Source organism: Oratosquilla oratoria, chromosome 40 (assembly GCF_046742065.1).
Source record: "Oratosquilla oratoria isolate Oo_2021 chromosome 40, ASM4674206v1, whole genome shotgun sequence".
Classification (NCBI taxonomy): Eukaryota; Metazoa; Arthropoda; class Malacostraca; order Stomatopoda; family Squillidae; genus Oratosquilla; species Oratosquilla oratoria.
The window spans coordinates 28053592-28069771 of NC_134816.1; the positions used below are offsets into that span (position 1 = coordinate 28053592).

The 16180-nt window shown below is 38.9% G+C and overlaps 1 protein-coding gene across 1 annotated transcript; it reads right to left on the reverse strand.

The window, feature by feature from the left end:
• Window positions 1-2142: 2142 nt before the first annotated feature.
• Window positions 2143-13360, reverse strand: LOC143020516 (N-acetylneuraminate (7)9-O-acetyltransferase-like). Its single transcript, XM_076176945.1, has 4 exons — window positions 13163-13360; window positions 7996-8233; window positions 3652-3825; window positions 2143-2964 (listed from the first exon to the last, which is right to left on the reverse strand). The coding sequence occupies exons 1-4, from the start codon at window positions 13358-13360 to the stop codon at window positions 2633-2635; spliced, it is 942 nt and encodes a 313-aa protein (XP_076033060.1). The 3' UTR covers window positions 2143-2632.
• Window positions 13361-16180: the final 2820 nt, after the last annotated feature.

Here is a 16180-nt window from a genome sequence, read left to right on the forward strand (position 1 = left end):
ACGCACGCACACGCCACGCGCCCGGAACGTCCCTGGTAGACGGTAGAGGTGTCCCTTATTTTATTTTGCAAAAGGTGGCAAGCCTAGCCCAGGGAAACCCCCATTGTTGACATGTCTACCAATGTCTTGCTATTATTCTGTACGTTATCTATTTATGGAATATATATTCATTACATGACTGTATGGTGTTAGGAATGGCTTGGGATTTAAGGGAAAGACAATAACAGTAAAGTTTCCATTTTGCTTGGCAACGTCACATTAGGCACATTCCCAAATGAAATGGAAATGTTAAAGTCAGTGAGACATTGCCATTTGCAGGTCATTGCTAGATGTGTCAACAATGGGGGTTTTCCTGGGCCACACTAAAGGGCTCACATTAGATCACATTATTATAGTGGCAAGAATGCAAACTAGGCAAGCTCAGGTGTGCACAACACAAATACATAGCACAGTAGAGCAAATTGGACTTTGCCTACCTTAGAAATACTAAATAGCTAATTGATGGAAAATTTCTGTCAATAATTGGAACCATCCATGGAGCCCAATAAGTTTTGGGTATCTATTTTTGGAGAAAAGAGAAGGTTGCCTTCTCCACTTTCCACATGAGGGGAGGTCACTGATTAAGTGAAGTGGCCTTGCTGTAGATGTTGTTGTTGTCATTCCCTAGACTGTCTGTCCGAGCAGTCCCGTCTCCCCAAGGAATGCTACAGCCGAAACTGGGTTTTCCCACAAATCCTTTATAGAGTGTATGTTGTGTTGTTTGCGTGCATGATTGTGTATAATGCAGTCTTCCATTATGTGTTGTATGGGGTGAAGTGTTACATCCTGGGCAGCTGTTCACAATGTGGTCATCCAGCCTCTTCTGGTAGCTTAGAAGTGCTGGGTGGTGGCCGCACCGCAGTTTGGCCAAGTGGACTCTGTCCTTTCGTGGGAGAGAGGATTCAGAAGGGTGGATATCAGGGGGTCTGGCATGCAGCAGTGTGTTGTCTTTCAGTGTGTTAGTGGAGCGGTGAGTGATATGATTATGAATATGTTTCCGGAGGCTGGTATTTGGTGGTTGTGGAGGAAGAGAAGAGAGTATTTGTGCGTAATAAAGGTCTTTGGGTGTTGTTTTAATGTTTGTTGGTGTGTGTGGGTGTTCTGCTATGTAGTATAGCGGGTGTGATGTGTTTGTAGTGGCTGCGGCAAGTGCTTGTGTGCCTCTCATGTCGAGGTGGTCCTTGACTTTGAGGACTTTTGTTTCATGGTGTAAATGGTCTGTTGGCATTGTATTTGTGCAGCCTGTAATTGTTTTTTAGGGCTGTAGATGTACTCCATCTTGCTGCATTGCTTCTGACCCAGGACAGTGGGTGAGAGATAGATATGACCTTTCATCCAAGAGGTATTAAGATGAGAGGGAAGAAAGGGTGGTGGATAGGAGTGGATAAGTGCCTCCTGACTAAGCTACTTTCCTTATAAGGGGGAAAAAGCATTTGGTATAAATATATGAATGGATTTATCTTTAACCCAGTAATCCCAAGGGTTGTGAGTGAGTGCATGTACCCACTACCCTGGCACTGGGACACTGCAAGGTCAACCTAGGTCAACCTAGCTAACTTCTGCTTGGCTCAGGGAGTTTGAATTGGAGGTAATCCAATCAAGTTACCTTGTCCGAAGGAGCCATCTATTCTAGCTTGAATAGAGGATCAAAGAAGATTACTAACACTGGGGTAGTTCTTCAATACAACAACTACACTGAGGCAGCACTCAGCCTTCAAGTCTCCCACCTCCAGAACCTGAAGGGTTGGGTAGTCATTGACTTTTAAGTGGTTCGTGTACCCTTTGAATGGTATTTGTCTATTCAATACATTAATTTTATTTATTTTTCATCTGAGTATCCAACACATCCTCCTCGTTGACATAAAACCAATAGGGTACCACTGATTTGTTAAGAGTTCATCTACCCTTTGGTGGATTTTTAAAAAAATTCATTTTGTTCTTTTTGATTACAGAAGAATCTTGGTAATCAACCACAATCCATTCTAGAAAACTGTTCAGAAATTATTTGGTCAAAGGCCGATAATGTTTAGAGATCTGCTGGATACAGCTTCTCAGGATGACATTTTTTACAAAACTTTTAATTTTACTTCTTGGCTCCATTTATGTTGGTCAAGAGCTGATATTTTGGTCAAGTAACAGAGCAAAATATTCTCTAATGTTTTAGTTGATAACTGATTTGTTAGACATTTGTGAATGGAGACATTTGAGAAATGAGATTGTGCAGTATTCATTTATTCAATGTGAATGTTCAACACCCTCCTTACTGGCAGTTTGCATGTTATAGAGTGCCAGAAAGACAAAAATGGATCAGGTAAGCATTTAGAGTAACTGAAAATGAAAATAACAAGGTGTAAGAATGGTACAAATATGTAATAACAATGTTCATAATAAGCATAAGATAATTGATGTACAAAGAGGAGAGCACATAGTTATCCATGACATAATTTGAGATATTTTCATTAAAGTAAACTGAAAAAAACCTTCACCACACACCACCTACCCTGTTTTTGCTCCTTGCTCAGACCCAAAGATGTCCCTCTAAAAGTCCTTACCAAATTGAGCATTGTTCATAATACAATGTGACAGGCTACAACTAAATCTGTTTGTTGCAGCAAACATCCAGTCTGTCCACAAATGGGTTACATATATGGTTAATGAGCATTTGCAAGCCAATTGTTAGACCCTCAAACCCAGTATGCATCCGTTCATAGCACTGCCATGTTATTTTCTGAGGGACGGAGGGATAGGACGGGAGAGTATCGAGGTTTTTCAGATAATGAATGAGCTTCATACAGTCCTCTCGCTGTTGGTGAGCTACAGGCAGAAACGAATCCCACACAATAACATTAGGTGGGTGCAGGTTGGCATATGCTGTCAGGAGCCAGTTCATCATTGCATTGGTCTGTTGTTCATAAGAAGATTTTGCTGCAATAATGAAATGGGGAGTTATCAGAAAATCATGGAAACGGTGGAAATGGATAAGGATGAGTTTTCTTTCTATGGATTTAGTTCTGGCTCTCATACCAGTAAAAATAAAGACATTTTTCTTTTGTTAGTAGATGTGTGTATTCAGCCAGCAGTGCACACTTTTATTACTGTACCTAATGCAAAATTTAGTGTGTATTACTGTGATCCCAAAATTTTATGGACTTATAAAAACTCTATGAAAGGAATGGGAAATATATGCAAGTATGAATCATGGGGCATACACCATAGAATATAGTAATGAATAACATAATGAACCAATGGGTAAAAGAACCAACATGATGTAGAGGTGAATATATACCAAGAATGAACTTGATTTTGAAAACAAATCCCAATGTGACTGAAACACTGAAATATCAGTGCCTTATAGGTAAAAGTAAATCAGAAAAAATAAACACAATTTTGTCAAAATAAGTCTTGAAAGATTTGAAAATTTTCTTTGAGGAAGTGGGTTAAAAAAAAAAAAAGAGTTCAATAAGGTTAAAGAAACACAGAAGAAATGTGAAGCATTCCAAAAATTTCATGAAAGTGGGTGTGGCTAAATTCCAAAATTGAGTAGAGCTTGAAAAAAAAAGGGTTAAACAGAGGATGCGAGGAGACACGCAAACAAGCAGAATGTATACATACTGAACTGATGGTGAACGAACTCAAAGATTGGGTCTGGTAGCTGGAAGATGACAGTGGTTCGGGTGGCTAACTGAGCTAGAACAGGAGCAAGCTTCTTCATTGCTTCAACACCATGATTAACCAAGGTATCAAGAGGTTCCTGTTTGGATATGATGAGACCCCAAGTACCAGAGTCTAGCCAAAATACATGGTATGCTGTATTTATTTTTGAATATTAGGAGCCCCTCCCCTAGATATATATATACATATCATATATCATTATTGTTTACGAAAAAGTAAAGGCATAAGAGGGTCTGGGAGTTTTCCGACCAGTACCCTAAGGTTTGGGTCTTTTAATGTGCGTGGATGTGATACAGATGAGAGTAAAAGGGAAGAGATAGGTAGTATGTTTGTGAGAAGAAAGATGGATGTGTTGGCTTTGAGTGTAGCCACCCAGTACAAAACTAAGTTGAAAGGGAAGGGTGAGTGTAAGTTTGGGAGTGTAAATGGGAGGTTATCAGGAGTGAAGAGAGGGCGAGGGAGGGAAGGGGTGGCTATTCTAGTAAGTGAAGAGATAGGTAAACGGGTAGTGGAGTGGAAGGAGGTTTCCTCAAGGATAATGTGGATGAAGGTGAAACTGGGAAAGGAGATGTGGGTCTTTGTAAGTGCATATGGGCCTGGCAGTGAGAAGAGTGTAGAAGAAAGGGAGGCCTTTTGGATAGATTTAAATGAGTGCATAGAGGATTTAGGGAGAAATGTCAATGTAATAGTACTGGGAGACCTTAATGCTAGGGTAGGAAATGGTCCAATTGATGGAGTGGTTGGGAAATGTGGAGTTCCAGGAAAGAATCATAGTGGAGAGTTGATGGTGGAAATGTGTCTAGAAAGAGAGTTGATGATAGCAAATACAGTGTTTTGGAAGAAAGTCAAGCATAAATACACATGGGAGAGGGTGGTAGATAGAGTGTTGGTGGATTATGTAGTGGTAAATAGGATTATGATAGGAAGAGTTAAGGATGTACATGTGCTAAGGGGAGAGGGTGGGGGAATATCAGATCATTTTTTGGTGGAAGGTAAGTTGAGAGTGGAGGATAGATGGAGAAAGAGGAAAGGGACAAAAGGTAGGGAGGTGCTTAGAGTGAACTCTTTAAATGAAAATGAAAGCTGAAGGAGGAGTGGGAGGGAGTGAAGGATAGAGTAGAGCTAGGTGTGGAGGAATGGGGATGGTTCAAGGAGGGAGTCACAAAGTGTGCAAGGATGGTGTGTGGAACAAGAAGGACAGGAGGAAATAGAAGGAAGGGTAGTGAATGGTGGGATGAGGAAACAAAGAAGGTTGTAGAAGAGAAGAAGCGAGCTTTCACAGATTGGTTACAAAATAGGACGAGGGAGTCATATGAGAGGTACAAAGAAAAGAAAAGAGAAGTAAAGCAAAAGATAAAGGAGGCAAAGAGGAGAGCAGATGTGAAGTGGGGTATGAGTATGACAGAAAATTTTGAAAGTAATAAAAAGATGTTTTGGAAAGAAATTAAGAGAGGAAGAGGAGGAGAATCAAGTAGAGAAGAAAAGGTAAAAGGTGCAGATGATGAGATGATAATGGAAGAGAAGGCAGTAAGGGGAAGATGGGCAGAATATTTTAGGGAGTTGCTAAATGTGAAGGAGGATAGGGAGGGAAATATAGTTGCAGTGGGAAATGCTAAGAAAATGAGAGTGATGAGTGAGGAAAATGGAGGAGAAATAAGGAAGGATGAAGTGAAGGCAGTTGTTAAGATGATGAAAGCAGGTAAGGCACCTGGTCTGGATGGATGCCATGCAGAATGTCTGAAAAAAGGAGGTACAGTGATGGTGGACTGGCTGGTGAGGTTATTTAATGTTTGCTGGAGAGAGGGTAGAGTCCCGGAGGACTGGAGGAGTGCCTGTATAGTTCCACTTTACAAGGGAAAAGGGGACAAGTGTGAATGTAGTAGTTTCAGAGGGATTAGCTTGTTAAGTGTAGTTGGGAAGGCTTATGGGAGGATCTTGATTGAGAGGATTAGGAGAGGACCAGAGGGAGTAATTGGTGAGGAACAGTGTGGATTTACGATAGGTAAAGGTTGTGTAGATCAGATCTTTGTGGTAAGACAAATATGTGAGAAAGCTAGAGGAAAGGGGAAGGATGTTTTTTGGGCTTTTATGGATCTGGAAAAGGCTTAAGATAGGGTAGACAGAATGGCACTGTGGGAGGTTATGCAGATATATGGGATAGGAGGAAAGCTTCTAGGAGCTATCAAGAGTTTTTATGAGAGTAGTAGAGCTTGTGTCAGGATTAGAAATGGAGAGAGTGAATGGTTCGAGGTAAAGGTGGGACTTCGTCAAGGATGCGTTATGTCGCCCTGGCTGTTCAACTTATACATGGATGGGGTAGTGCGAGAGGTAAATGGAAGGGTAGTAGGTCAGGGATTGGAGATGGTTAAAGAAAATGGAGAAAAGTGGGAGGTGAGCCAGCTGTTGTTTGCTGACGACACTGCGCTTGTGGCAGGATCGGAGGAGGGACTGAGGAAGTTGGTGACAGAGTTTGGGAGAATATGTGATAGAAGAAAGCTAAAGATAAATGTGGGTAAAAGTAAGGTGATGAGATGTACAAGGGGTGAAAGTGGCAGTAGACTGGAAGTGAGCATTAAGGGAGAGCGACTGGAGGAAGTGGATAGTTTTAGATACTTGGGTGCAAATGTGGCAGGAAAAGGTGGAGTGAAGGTGGAGGTAGAATGTAGATTGAGAGAAGCAAGTAAATGCCTTGGTGGATTAAAGAGTGTAATGAGGAATAGACATTTGGGAATGGATGCTAAGAGGAGACTGTATGAAGGAGTGATTGTGCCAACAGCACTGTATGGGGCAGAAACATGGAACATAAAAGAAGAAGAGAGAAGGAGTTTGAATGTGTTTGAGATGAGGTGTCTGAGAAGTATGATAGGGGTTACTAGGCTAGATAGAGTGAGAAATGAGGAGGTGAGAAGGAGAACAGGGGTGGAAAGGGAGTTGGGAGATAGGGTTGATGGAAGAGTATTAGGGTGGTTTGGACACATGGAAAGAATGAGTGAAGAAAGACTAGTAAAAGAGGTGTGGAAGGCAGATGTGGAGGGAGTGAACATGAGGGGACTTCCTAGGATGAGGTGGATGGATGGGGTGAAGGGGGCTTTGGGGAAGAGGGGAATGTCTGTTGAGGAAGGACGGGAGAGGACAGAAGACAGGGGTGAATGGAGAAATGTTGTGATGCATGAGGTGGAATGGATGGGGATGGGGGGTGAGGTAGTATGTGTGAGCAAAATATGACGCAGCCTGAAGGGATTTCTCCCCGTCTTCTCCTTTTCTGCATAAGGGGACGGAGAGGGGGGTCGCCGATTTAATGAAGCGGCCTTGCTGTGGATGTGCTGTGTCTTGCGACACTGCTTCTGACCCAAGGCAGTGGACAAGGTGCAGGTATGACCCGTCATCTAGGAGGTGCGAAGATAAGAGGGAGGGTGGAGGGGTGTGGAGTGTATTGAGGGATGGAATGGGTGGGAATGATTTTATGCCTTTTCCTTTTTGTCTACCTCCCTTGTAAGGGGGGAAAAGCCTTGGTATATGTATGTATGTATTATCATTACTATTATTATTGGTGATCCCCCTCCCCTCTCCATCTATGCATGAGGGGACAGAGAGGAGAGGGTCGCCAATTAAGTGAAGCAGCCTTGTTGTGGATGTACTGTGTCTTGTTGCATTGCTTCAGACCCAGCCCTTGGTATATAGCTAGTTATTATTATTATTGAAGGAAGGGGAGGACTGAGGATGAGATACATGGGTGGGATGAATGGGGCATTGAATAACATGGGAATGTCTGTTGAGCAGGGAAGAGAGAAGGCATGAGATGGGGGTGAGTGGAGAGTGGTTGTGTGTAAATGATACTGTGATGTAAAGAAGGGAGAGGGATAGGGGTTGGTTATGTGTGAATGATATATTGAAGTAACCTGAAGCGATTTCTCCCTGTCCTCTCTTTTTCTGGATGAGGAGACAGAGGGAGTGGGGCGGGTCACCAATTAAGTGAAGCAGCCTTGCTGTGGATGTACTGTGTCTTGCTACATTGCTTCTGAAGCAGGGCAGTGGATGGGATACAGGGACAACCTGTCATCCATGAGGAGCTAAGATGAGAGGGATGGAAGGGCAGTGGATAAGAGTGGAATGGGGGGAAGAGAGTATGTTCATTTTGACTTGGCTACCTCCCATGTAAGGGGGGAAAAAGTCCTTGATATTGAGATAGATTACTATCATTATTATTGATTTTATTATTATCATTACAATTATCTCCATTATTAAACAATCATGTGTGACAAGGTTGAAGGTGTATTCATTTACCAAGAACAATCATGTCTGGGAGTGTTTCATTGGAGTTCGCCCATTCTTCGAGGAGATCCCTAGCTCCAGCTACCCGATGTTCATCCGGATTTCTGTTCTCTTGAAGCACTGGAGCCCAGAAAAACTCGAACTTTAAGTCTTTGAGTTTGGTACTCTTAACAAAGAAATGATGTTTGTATTTGATCCAATATTCCTTGCCAGTCTCACCCAGAAAGAGCTCGGGGGTGACTGTCTCGCCCTGGGCAACAAAACAGTGCATTTGTTTATTGATTCATTTATCTATACCTATGTATCTATCAAATATTTATTGATTAATGAATATATTTATCAATACTTAATTATTTATATTTGTGTACTTATATTTACTTGATATTAATTTATTCATATTTATTAATTTACACTTACAAAGGATTACAAAGGCGGAGCATGCGAAAAAAATCATAATAATAAAATAATAAATAAAAACTATAATAATGTAAATAACAAATAAAATACATAAATGCATATGTATAGTTAAATAATAAACAAACAGGTAAATAGTAAATAATAATAAATTGACATATAACTAATAATAAATGAAAATCAAACAGACAAATGATAACAAAACAAAAACAAATAATATGAAATAAATTATAATCATTACAGCATCTTGCTTTGGTGTTTATCTAAATGATTCTTAAAGCTTCGAACTGAACTACATTGCACTACCTGTGCAGGAAGTTTATTCCATTCATTAACTACACGGTTGGCAAAGTTGTTTCTACCTACTTCCAAATTGAATCTATTTCCGGACAGTTTGAGACCATTGTTTCTTCTCAGTGTGAAATTTTTGTCACTTTTGATGTCAATTCCCTTTAGAATCTTAAAGACCTGTATCAAGTCACCTCTGAGTCTACGCTTTTTTAGGGAAAACAGATTCATATGTTTTAGTCGATTTTCGTATGATTTATTTTTTATATTTGGAATCAGTTTTGTGGCTCGCCGTTGTACTTTTTCCAGTCTGTCAATGTCTTTAATGAGATTCGATGACCATACGGAAACAGCATATTCCAAATGTGGACGAACTAACGATTTATATAGCTTGTTAGTGAGTGATGGACTCAAAAGATCGCGCAATCAGTCCTGGAATTCTATTTGCTTTCTCAGAGGCTGAAATAAACTGCTTGGATGATTTGAGGTCGTTACTGATAATGGGACCTTTCGCAGTCAGGCTCGTAGATTCCTATTAGTGCTAGAATTTCCAATTGTCTCGAATTTCACGAGGCAAAGGGGTGACTTAGCTAATTTGGAAACCGATATAAAAAAGATACGACATAAATTACTGCATAAATGTATTTAAAATTAAAAACATGACTCTTAGTGTTATATTTTTTACTTACTGGTGTGTGATAAGGCTTTGTTAATTTAATTATATGATGAAACTAAAAATAGGTAATTATTTTTACCGAAGTATGAAAAGTAAAAATAAGAGGATGTTGATTTCGGTTTGTGCATTTTATCTGAGAGTGTTGAAAAATAATGGATATCACTGTCACGTCCTGTATATGAAGATAATCAGCGAGATAAAAAATAACAGTGGTGGCGGATGTACGAAGTTAACGACGTTTTTGTAAAGAATAGCCTCTTAGATCTGCTGGGAGCTATTTTCAAACAAATATGACTAATTTTACGTGTGCCGTGGCAGACTGCACGTCAGATTCAAGAAAAAGTAAGAGAAAGACAAATGTTAATCGTACTGAAAAAATTAAGTCTTCGATGCAAAATTATATTTTCGATACATTACATGGCTTTACCTATTGCTTGGTGCATTCAAATGAAAGTATATATCAGTATACGTCAATTGAAGTCGGTAGAAAATGACAAATTGCTTGGCTTGATACAATTATAGGCTGTTTTACGAATATCTGTAATTATAAATAGAGGCTCAATGCTATATGCCGTTTGCAATCATGAAATTAACTTGCCCAAAAAAGTATTTTTTTCCCGGCAAGAATGACAAAATCTGGCGGTGTCTGGTATCAAATCGCTCACTGCGAGAGGTCCCATTACGCCGAGATCTTTTTCACTATCCACTTTTGTTAACGAATTTCCAAATAACTTGTAATCGTACTTACTGTTATTTTTACTTGTGTGCATTACCTTGCATTTACTTGTGTTAAATTTCATTAGCCACTTTTCAGACCATTGCTATAATTTATCTAAATCTTCTTGAATATCTAATTGGTTCAAGTGATCATTTGCCACTCCGCACATTTTTGTATCATCAGCAAATTTTGGAACAATAGATTTTAGTCCGTGGTCTATATCATTTATATATACTATGAATAGAAGTGGCCCAAGAACGGAACCCTGAGGAACTCCACTTGTAACATTTTCCATCTAGAAGTTTTTCCATTTAAAACAACTCTGTTTTCGACCATTCAACCAATTACTAGTCCAACCTAATAGGCTACCACTTATTCCGTGTAAAGCTAATTTAGTAAGTAGTCTTTCGTGTGGGACGGTATCAAAAGCTTTTGCAAAGTCTAGATATATTAAATCTATATTGTTTCTTTTGTCATAATTCGAGATAACTGTGTTGTAGAATTCGAGTAAGTTAGTCACGCAAGAGCGTTTCCGTCTGAAACCATGCTGGCTATCATTTATCAAACGGTTACTTTCTAAATGATGTTCGATAGCATCTCTGATGATAGTTTCCATTATTTTTCCTACGATTGAAGTCAAACTTATAGGCCTATAGTTATTTGGATTCTTTTTGTCACCTTTTTTGAATATGGGAGTAACGTTAGCTAGCTTCCATTCTCTTGGGACATCTCCGGATATGATGGATTTCTTGAAAATAATTTCTAATGGAACAACAATGTCATTTTTCATTTCCTTTAAGATTCTTGAATGCCAACCGTCAGGCCCTGGTGCTTTATTAACTTTGAGTTTATCTATACACCTTTTAATTTTTTCTTTGGTTATATTTACCGTAGTGAGTAAGTTTACGCTCGACTTTTCACAGGTTTCAATTTGGAGTTCACTTTGAGGTGTTTCGTTTACGAATACCGAGCTAAAATAATTGTTTAAGATATTACACATTCCTTCATTTGAATATTCAAGTTGACCGTCAGCAGATAATAGTGGACAAATGTGATTCCTAACAACCTTTTTATCTCTAATGTAACTATAGAATTCTTTGGGATTCTCTTTGGATTTATCAGCGATGTTCATTTCGTATTGTCGTTTTCTTTTTCTTATTGTCTTTTTTAAATCTGTATTGATATATAACTTTCAAAGTCATTAGATGCACCCGAGCACTTATATTTCTTATAAGCCTGTCTCTTTTTAGCAATCATTTTTCAGTTTGTCGAGCCACTTTGGGCGAGCCTGATTTGGGGGACGGCTGTCTATTTATCTATCTTAATTATATGTCTCTCTTATTTATTTGTTCATCTACCTAGGCGGTAGACCCATAGACACACAAAAATACCCGAAAATTATTCGACACCTCTATGGGGTATTGTGTAGAGGCGGTACTCCATTCGCCAACACCGACCGCGTCTGAGACAGCCGTCTCCCATGCAGACCGAGCCGGGACTGATGACGTCACCAACGCGAGCGGAAGCGCGGACACTCATCAGGATTCGCAATTGGCCCATAGCCAAAGGAAAGGCGGCCAATCAGAGGAATAGTCAGAAACCGGGATCTGACTGTGAGCCGCTACAAGGGTTCAAAAGACGGCCTCTCGCCAACGGAGGGCAAAACAAAAACGCTCAAGCTTCAACTGGGGTTAATCAGGGACGTGCTACCTAGGTTGGGGTTAATCTGCAACGCCGCACGCGGAAAGTGAACTCTACTCACTTCTCGTAAAATACATACACCTCTATTAGATCACCCCGCAGAGTGCGGGGTGATCTAATAGAGGTGTTCAAGTGTATCAAAGGCTTTAACAAGGGCAGGACTCGCAGTAATGGTTATAAACTGGACAAATTTAGATTTAAATAGGAAATAGGCAAGAATTGGTTTACTAATAGGGTGGTCGACGAATGGAATAAACTTAATAACCATGTAGTAAGCGTTTAAACTATCAGTTGTTTTAAGAAACAATTAGACAACTTTATGGATGGGGATGACAGGTGGTGATGGATACGGAGCTGCCAAGTGTAGGCCTTATGGTCTCTTGCAGTCTCCTTCATTCTTATGTTCTTATAACCACGCCCCTACGCACAAACATCTACACGTACTTTTTCTTCGACTAAAATTCGCTTCCTTTCTAACTTTCTCTTATACATCTTCTCATTTCAGTTTACCTCCCATTAAAGATTGTTCCGTTTTTCTACCTTTCTCTACTACTATGCCTCCTACCATTTTCTCAACTTTGGATGATTTTAATTGCAGGCATCGGCGCCGCCGTCCAAATTCCCTGCCCATTTCTCCCGAGCCACTACCATCAACCGCCGCTTAGCTAATCGCCCACGCAAAAAAAAAAAAAAAAAAAAAAAAAAAAAAAAAAAAATTATTGGCAATAGCCCTCTTTTATACACTACTATCTTTTCACTTTCTTACAGACATTCTTCCCCTCCCATACAAACCGATCCCGCACGAGCGGATGATCTGTCCTAGGTAGTCCAATGAAATAGACTTAGTAACCATGTAGTAAGCGCTGAAACTGTCAGTTGTTTTAAGAAACGGTTAGACAACTTTATGGATGGGGATGGCAGGTGGTGATGGATACGGAGCTGCCTAGTGTAGGCCTTATGGTCTCTTGCAGTCTCCTTCATTCTTATGTTATGTTCTTATGTCCATAGAACAGCCTCTTCGATCGCAACAGCAACAACTCGACTAGCTCCAAGAACCTTCTCTCTCTCTGATCTAAGGCTCACCACATTCTCGCGTGATTCGGTGAATAAAGTGTGATCACTGCATTTATTTCCTTCCTTGATTGTCCTCTATGCCAGAACATTACAAATGCAATAAAATTATAATAATAATATTGATAATGATTATAGTAATAACAATAATAATGATGATGATAATGATAATAATAATGATGATGATGACGTATGCCACACCTTGAACGGACAACTTGGAGCGCACAAACAGCCCCACCAGGACAATAATTGCATAACAGGTGCAGGCTTCAGCCACAACTACTCAGCGCCTTCTGGCGTAAGCTCCTCACCTTAAACGTCGTAATTAACAAATCTAAATCTCGATACACGTAGAGGAAGAGCTCAAGCAGATATCGGATCCTGGAGTCGCCGACAAAAGCGATGCGTGAGGTGAGTCCGTTGCGTTTCCGCGCGGCGACACAATCCTTCAAGTCGTTCGTTCGAAATTCGTGCAAAGGACACGACAGGTATGGCAGTTGCCCTCGCATTTGGCGAAGACGCCATTCCTGATTGAAATGTTGATATAGATATGTGTGCAAATAGATAAATAATCAGCAGACAAATAAATAGATAAATTATAAATAGTAGATTAGTGAATAATGATAGATAAGAAAATAACAGTAGACATATGAATAAATGAATTAATATATTCATATATAATTAACAATAAATTCGAAATTCATGCAAAGGACATGACAAGCATTTGATCTCGTATTTGGCGTGCACACCATTCCTGAGTAGATAGATCAGTAAATAGTAGATAGATAAATAGGAAAGTGATAGATAAAGGAACAATAATATATAAGTAAATAATAGAAGATATATAAATAGATTAATTAATATATAAATGAATGATTAGTAATAAACAGCAAATCATGAACAATGAATACATATTTAGATAATGAATAAGTAATAGATGATAAACAAGCAATGATAGGTAACAAGTAAACATATAAATATTTATTTAAACGGAGATATTAAATTAAAATGACCAAGTTTTGATGCACAACTTACATTTGCGATCGTAACATTTGTACCATTAATCCCTTTTCCCGTTGCTGTGAAGTTGACCATAGATGCTACTTGATTGCGTAAATAAAGGTAATAATCGTCTCTTAAGAAAAGTTTTTTATGCTTTACCTTCCTCATAGAATTTAGCACTTGTTCATTTAATTTTGTTGTATTTTCTGGCACTTTTCCAATTTCCAGAATATCCAAACATTTTTCTCTAGAAATTTTATTTATTTCTTTCCTAGCATTAGGTTTTTCTTGCATAGTTTTATTGAGACCAAACAGAATTTTATGCACAATTCTAGTTTTGACTTCATTATTTCCGTTTTGTGGCTGCATTATCAGGTCTGTTATGTTGATTTGTTGGATTTCCAGGATTACAATTATATTTGTTACCATGACAAGAATAAATAGGACGGCAAGTGCTAAAGAAAATTCGCGAGCTTCAGGCATCCTCAATTCGAACTTAGAAAAATGTGCGTTACACTAACTTCTTTCTCTCAATATCGCTAACGTTCCATTACCAGTGTGAATATATTCAAATAGAATATAATTTCTTATGTAATAAGTTTTACATACAACCGGACTGAACAACCTGTTTTTATACGTAGAACTGTTTGATATTAACTACATGTGTTGACGTTCACCATTCGTTGTGTGTCAAATTTCCATCCAGTTTTCCTTTGTTACCTTTATAATAATGCAATTGACGAGCTTTAAATATCCTCAATACGGATTTTAAAAAACTTTTGTTACACGAATTTCTTCCTCAATGTCGATAACAACACTATGTACAATCGTCAACGTTCCATTACCAATGTGAAGATATTCAATTAAGATATATTTTCTTATGCAATAATTTCTTACAATGCAACAATTTAGGACTGAATGGCCTGTTGTTATGCGTACAACTGTTGAATATTAACCAAAATCTGTGTTGACGTTCACCATTTGTTGTGAATCGAATTTCCATCCCATTTTCCTTGCAGGAAGACAGGCGACGGACAGTCCCGTAGGCGAACGCGAGAAATTAGTCGAGTATTTTTCCTGTTTCAGTACTTTCCTCAACTGTCTTCCCTTTTCCTGACACTATTTTATTAGTATGCATATCTTCGTGCCACCATGGCATGCCGCATAACTAATAACGATTTATATGGATGGAATTATATAATTCCTACAATGATTTAACACAAACCTTTTCGACAATGCTGGGGATTTAGGAATACGTGTTTTTATTTTTGTACTATTTCCTTCACGTGCTGCCATTTCTGATTACACAATATGAAATATTTGTGGATATTATGAGTGCCAGATTTTTTCGAATTCATCTGGCTACTGTTATACTTCAGTATAACCAGTTATTGAATTAGATTATTATCTGCGCCTCTATATCTAAATTTCAATAAAAATCTACATTGATTTACCAATTAGAACTAATGTGAAATACTAAATTAATGGTTTTTATGTAACGCGGTATTATGGAAAAATAATTCGCATCGTGATATTTTTATTTTTGTATCTCAGTTATTTACTTATAAAATTCCACTACTAAATTAATGGTATTATAAACTTAAGCATAAATACATTTTGGGTTGGGGTTAATACGTCGGCAACAATCGCTCCAAGCAATGTCGTCCCACATAGTGTTTTATCTATCCATTTATTTATCTGTATTTATTATTTATCTTTGTTTATTTAGTTATTTATTTGTTAATTTATTTATATCTATCATTATTATTATTATTGTTATTACTGTTATTGTTATTATTGTTATTGTTGTTATTATTGTTGTTATTGTTATTTTTGTTATTGTTGTTGCTTTTTTTATTCTATTTATTGCTTTTATTGTTTTTATTATTTTTTATTTATTGTTTTTATTTATGGTTATTACTTATTGTTATTTATTATTGCGGGCCTATCACCTGGGAAGACAAGCAGCGGTCATGAACAGTTCACAGATGAAACGGGTGAAGTTTATGTGATGCTATTTTAGGAGTGGCGGTACACATATGGAAATCAGGAAGGGAAGCCACGCAAGCTCGATCCTATACAACGCCCGAGGGAGGGTGTGCCCCAAAGAACCTAAGGCTTGGCTCAGAAGGGGAGACAGTGAGGCGAGTGATGAGTGGTGGGGTGAGGGAGGGGTGAAGGGTGACTGTGGCTGGTAGTGAGGACAGAGTACTTTACGTGCTCAAGCGCCGACAGGCGCTCCATTCCTCCCCCACCCCTCTCCATCACCACTTCCCACCTCCAAAAACCCCTTAGTGCCTATTTCATCTATTGGCTTGCGAAATAAT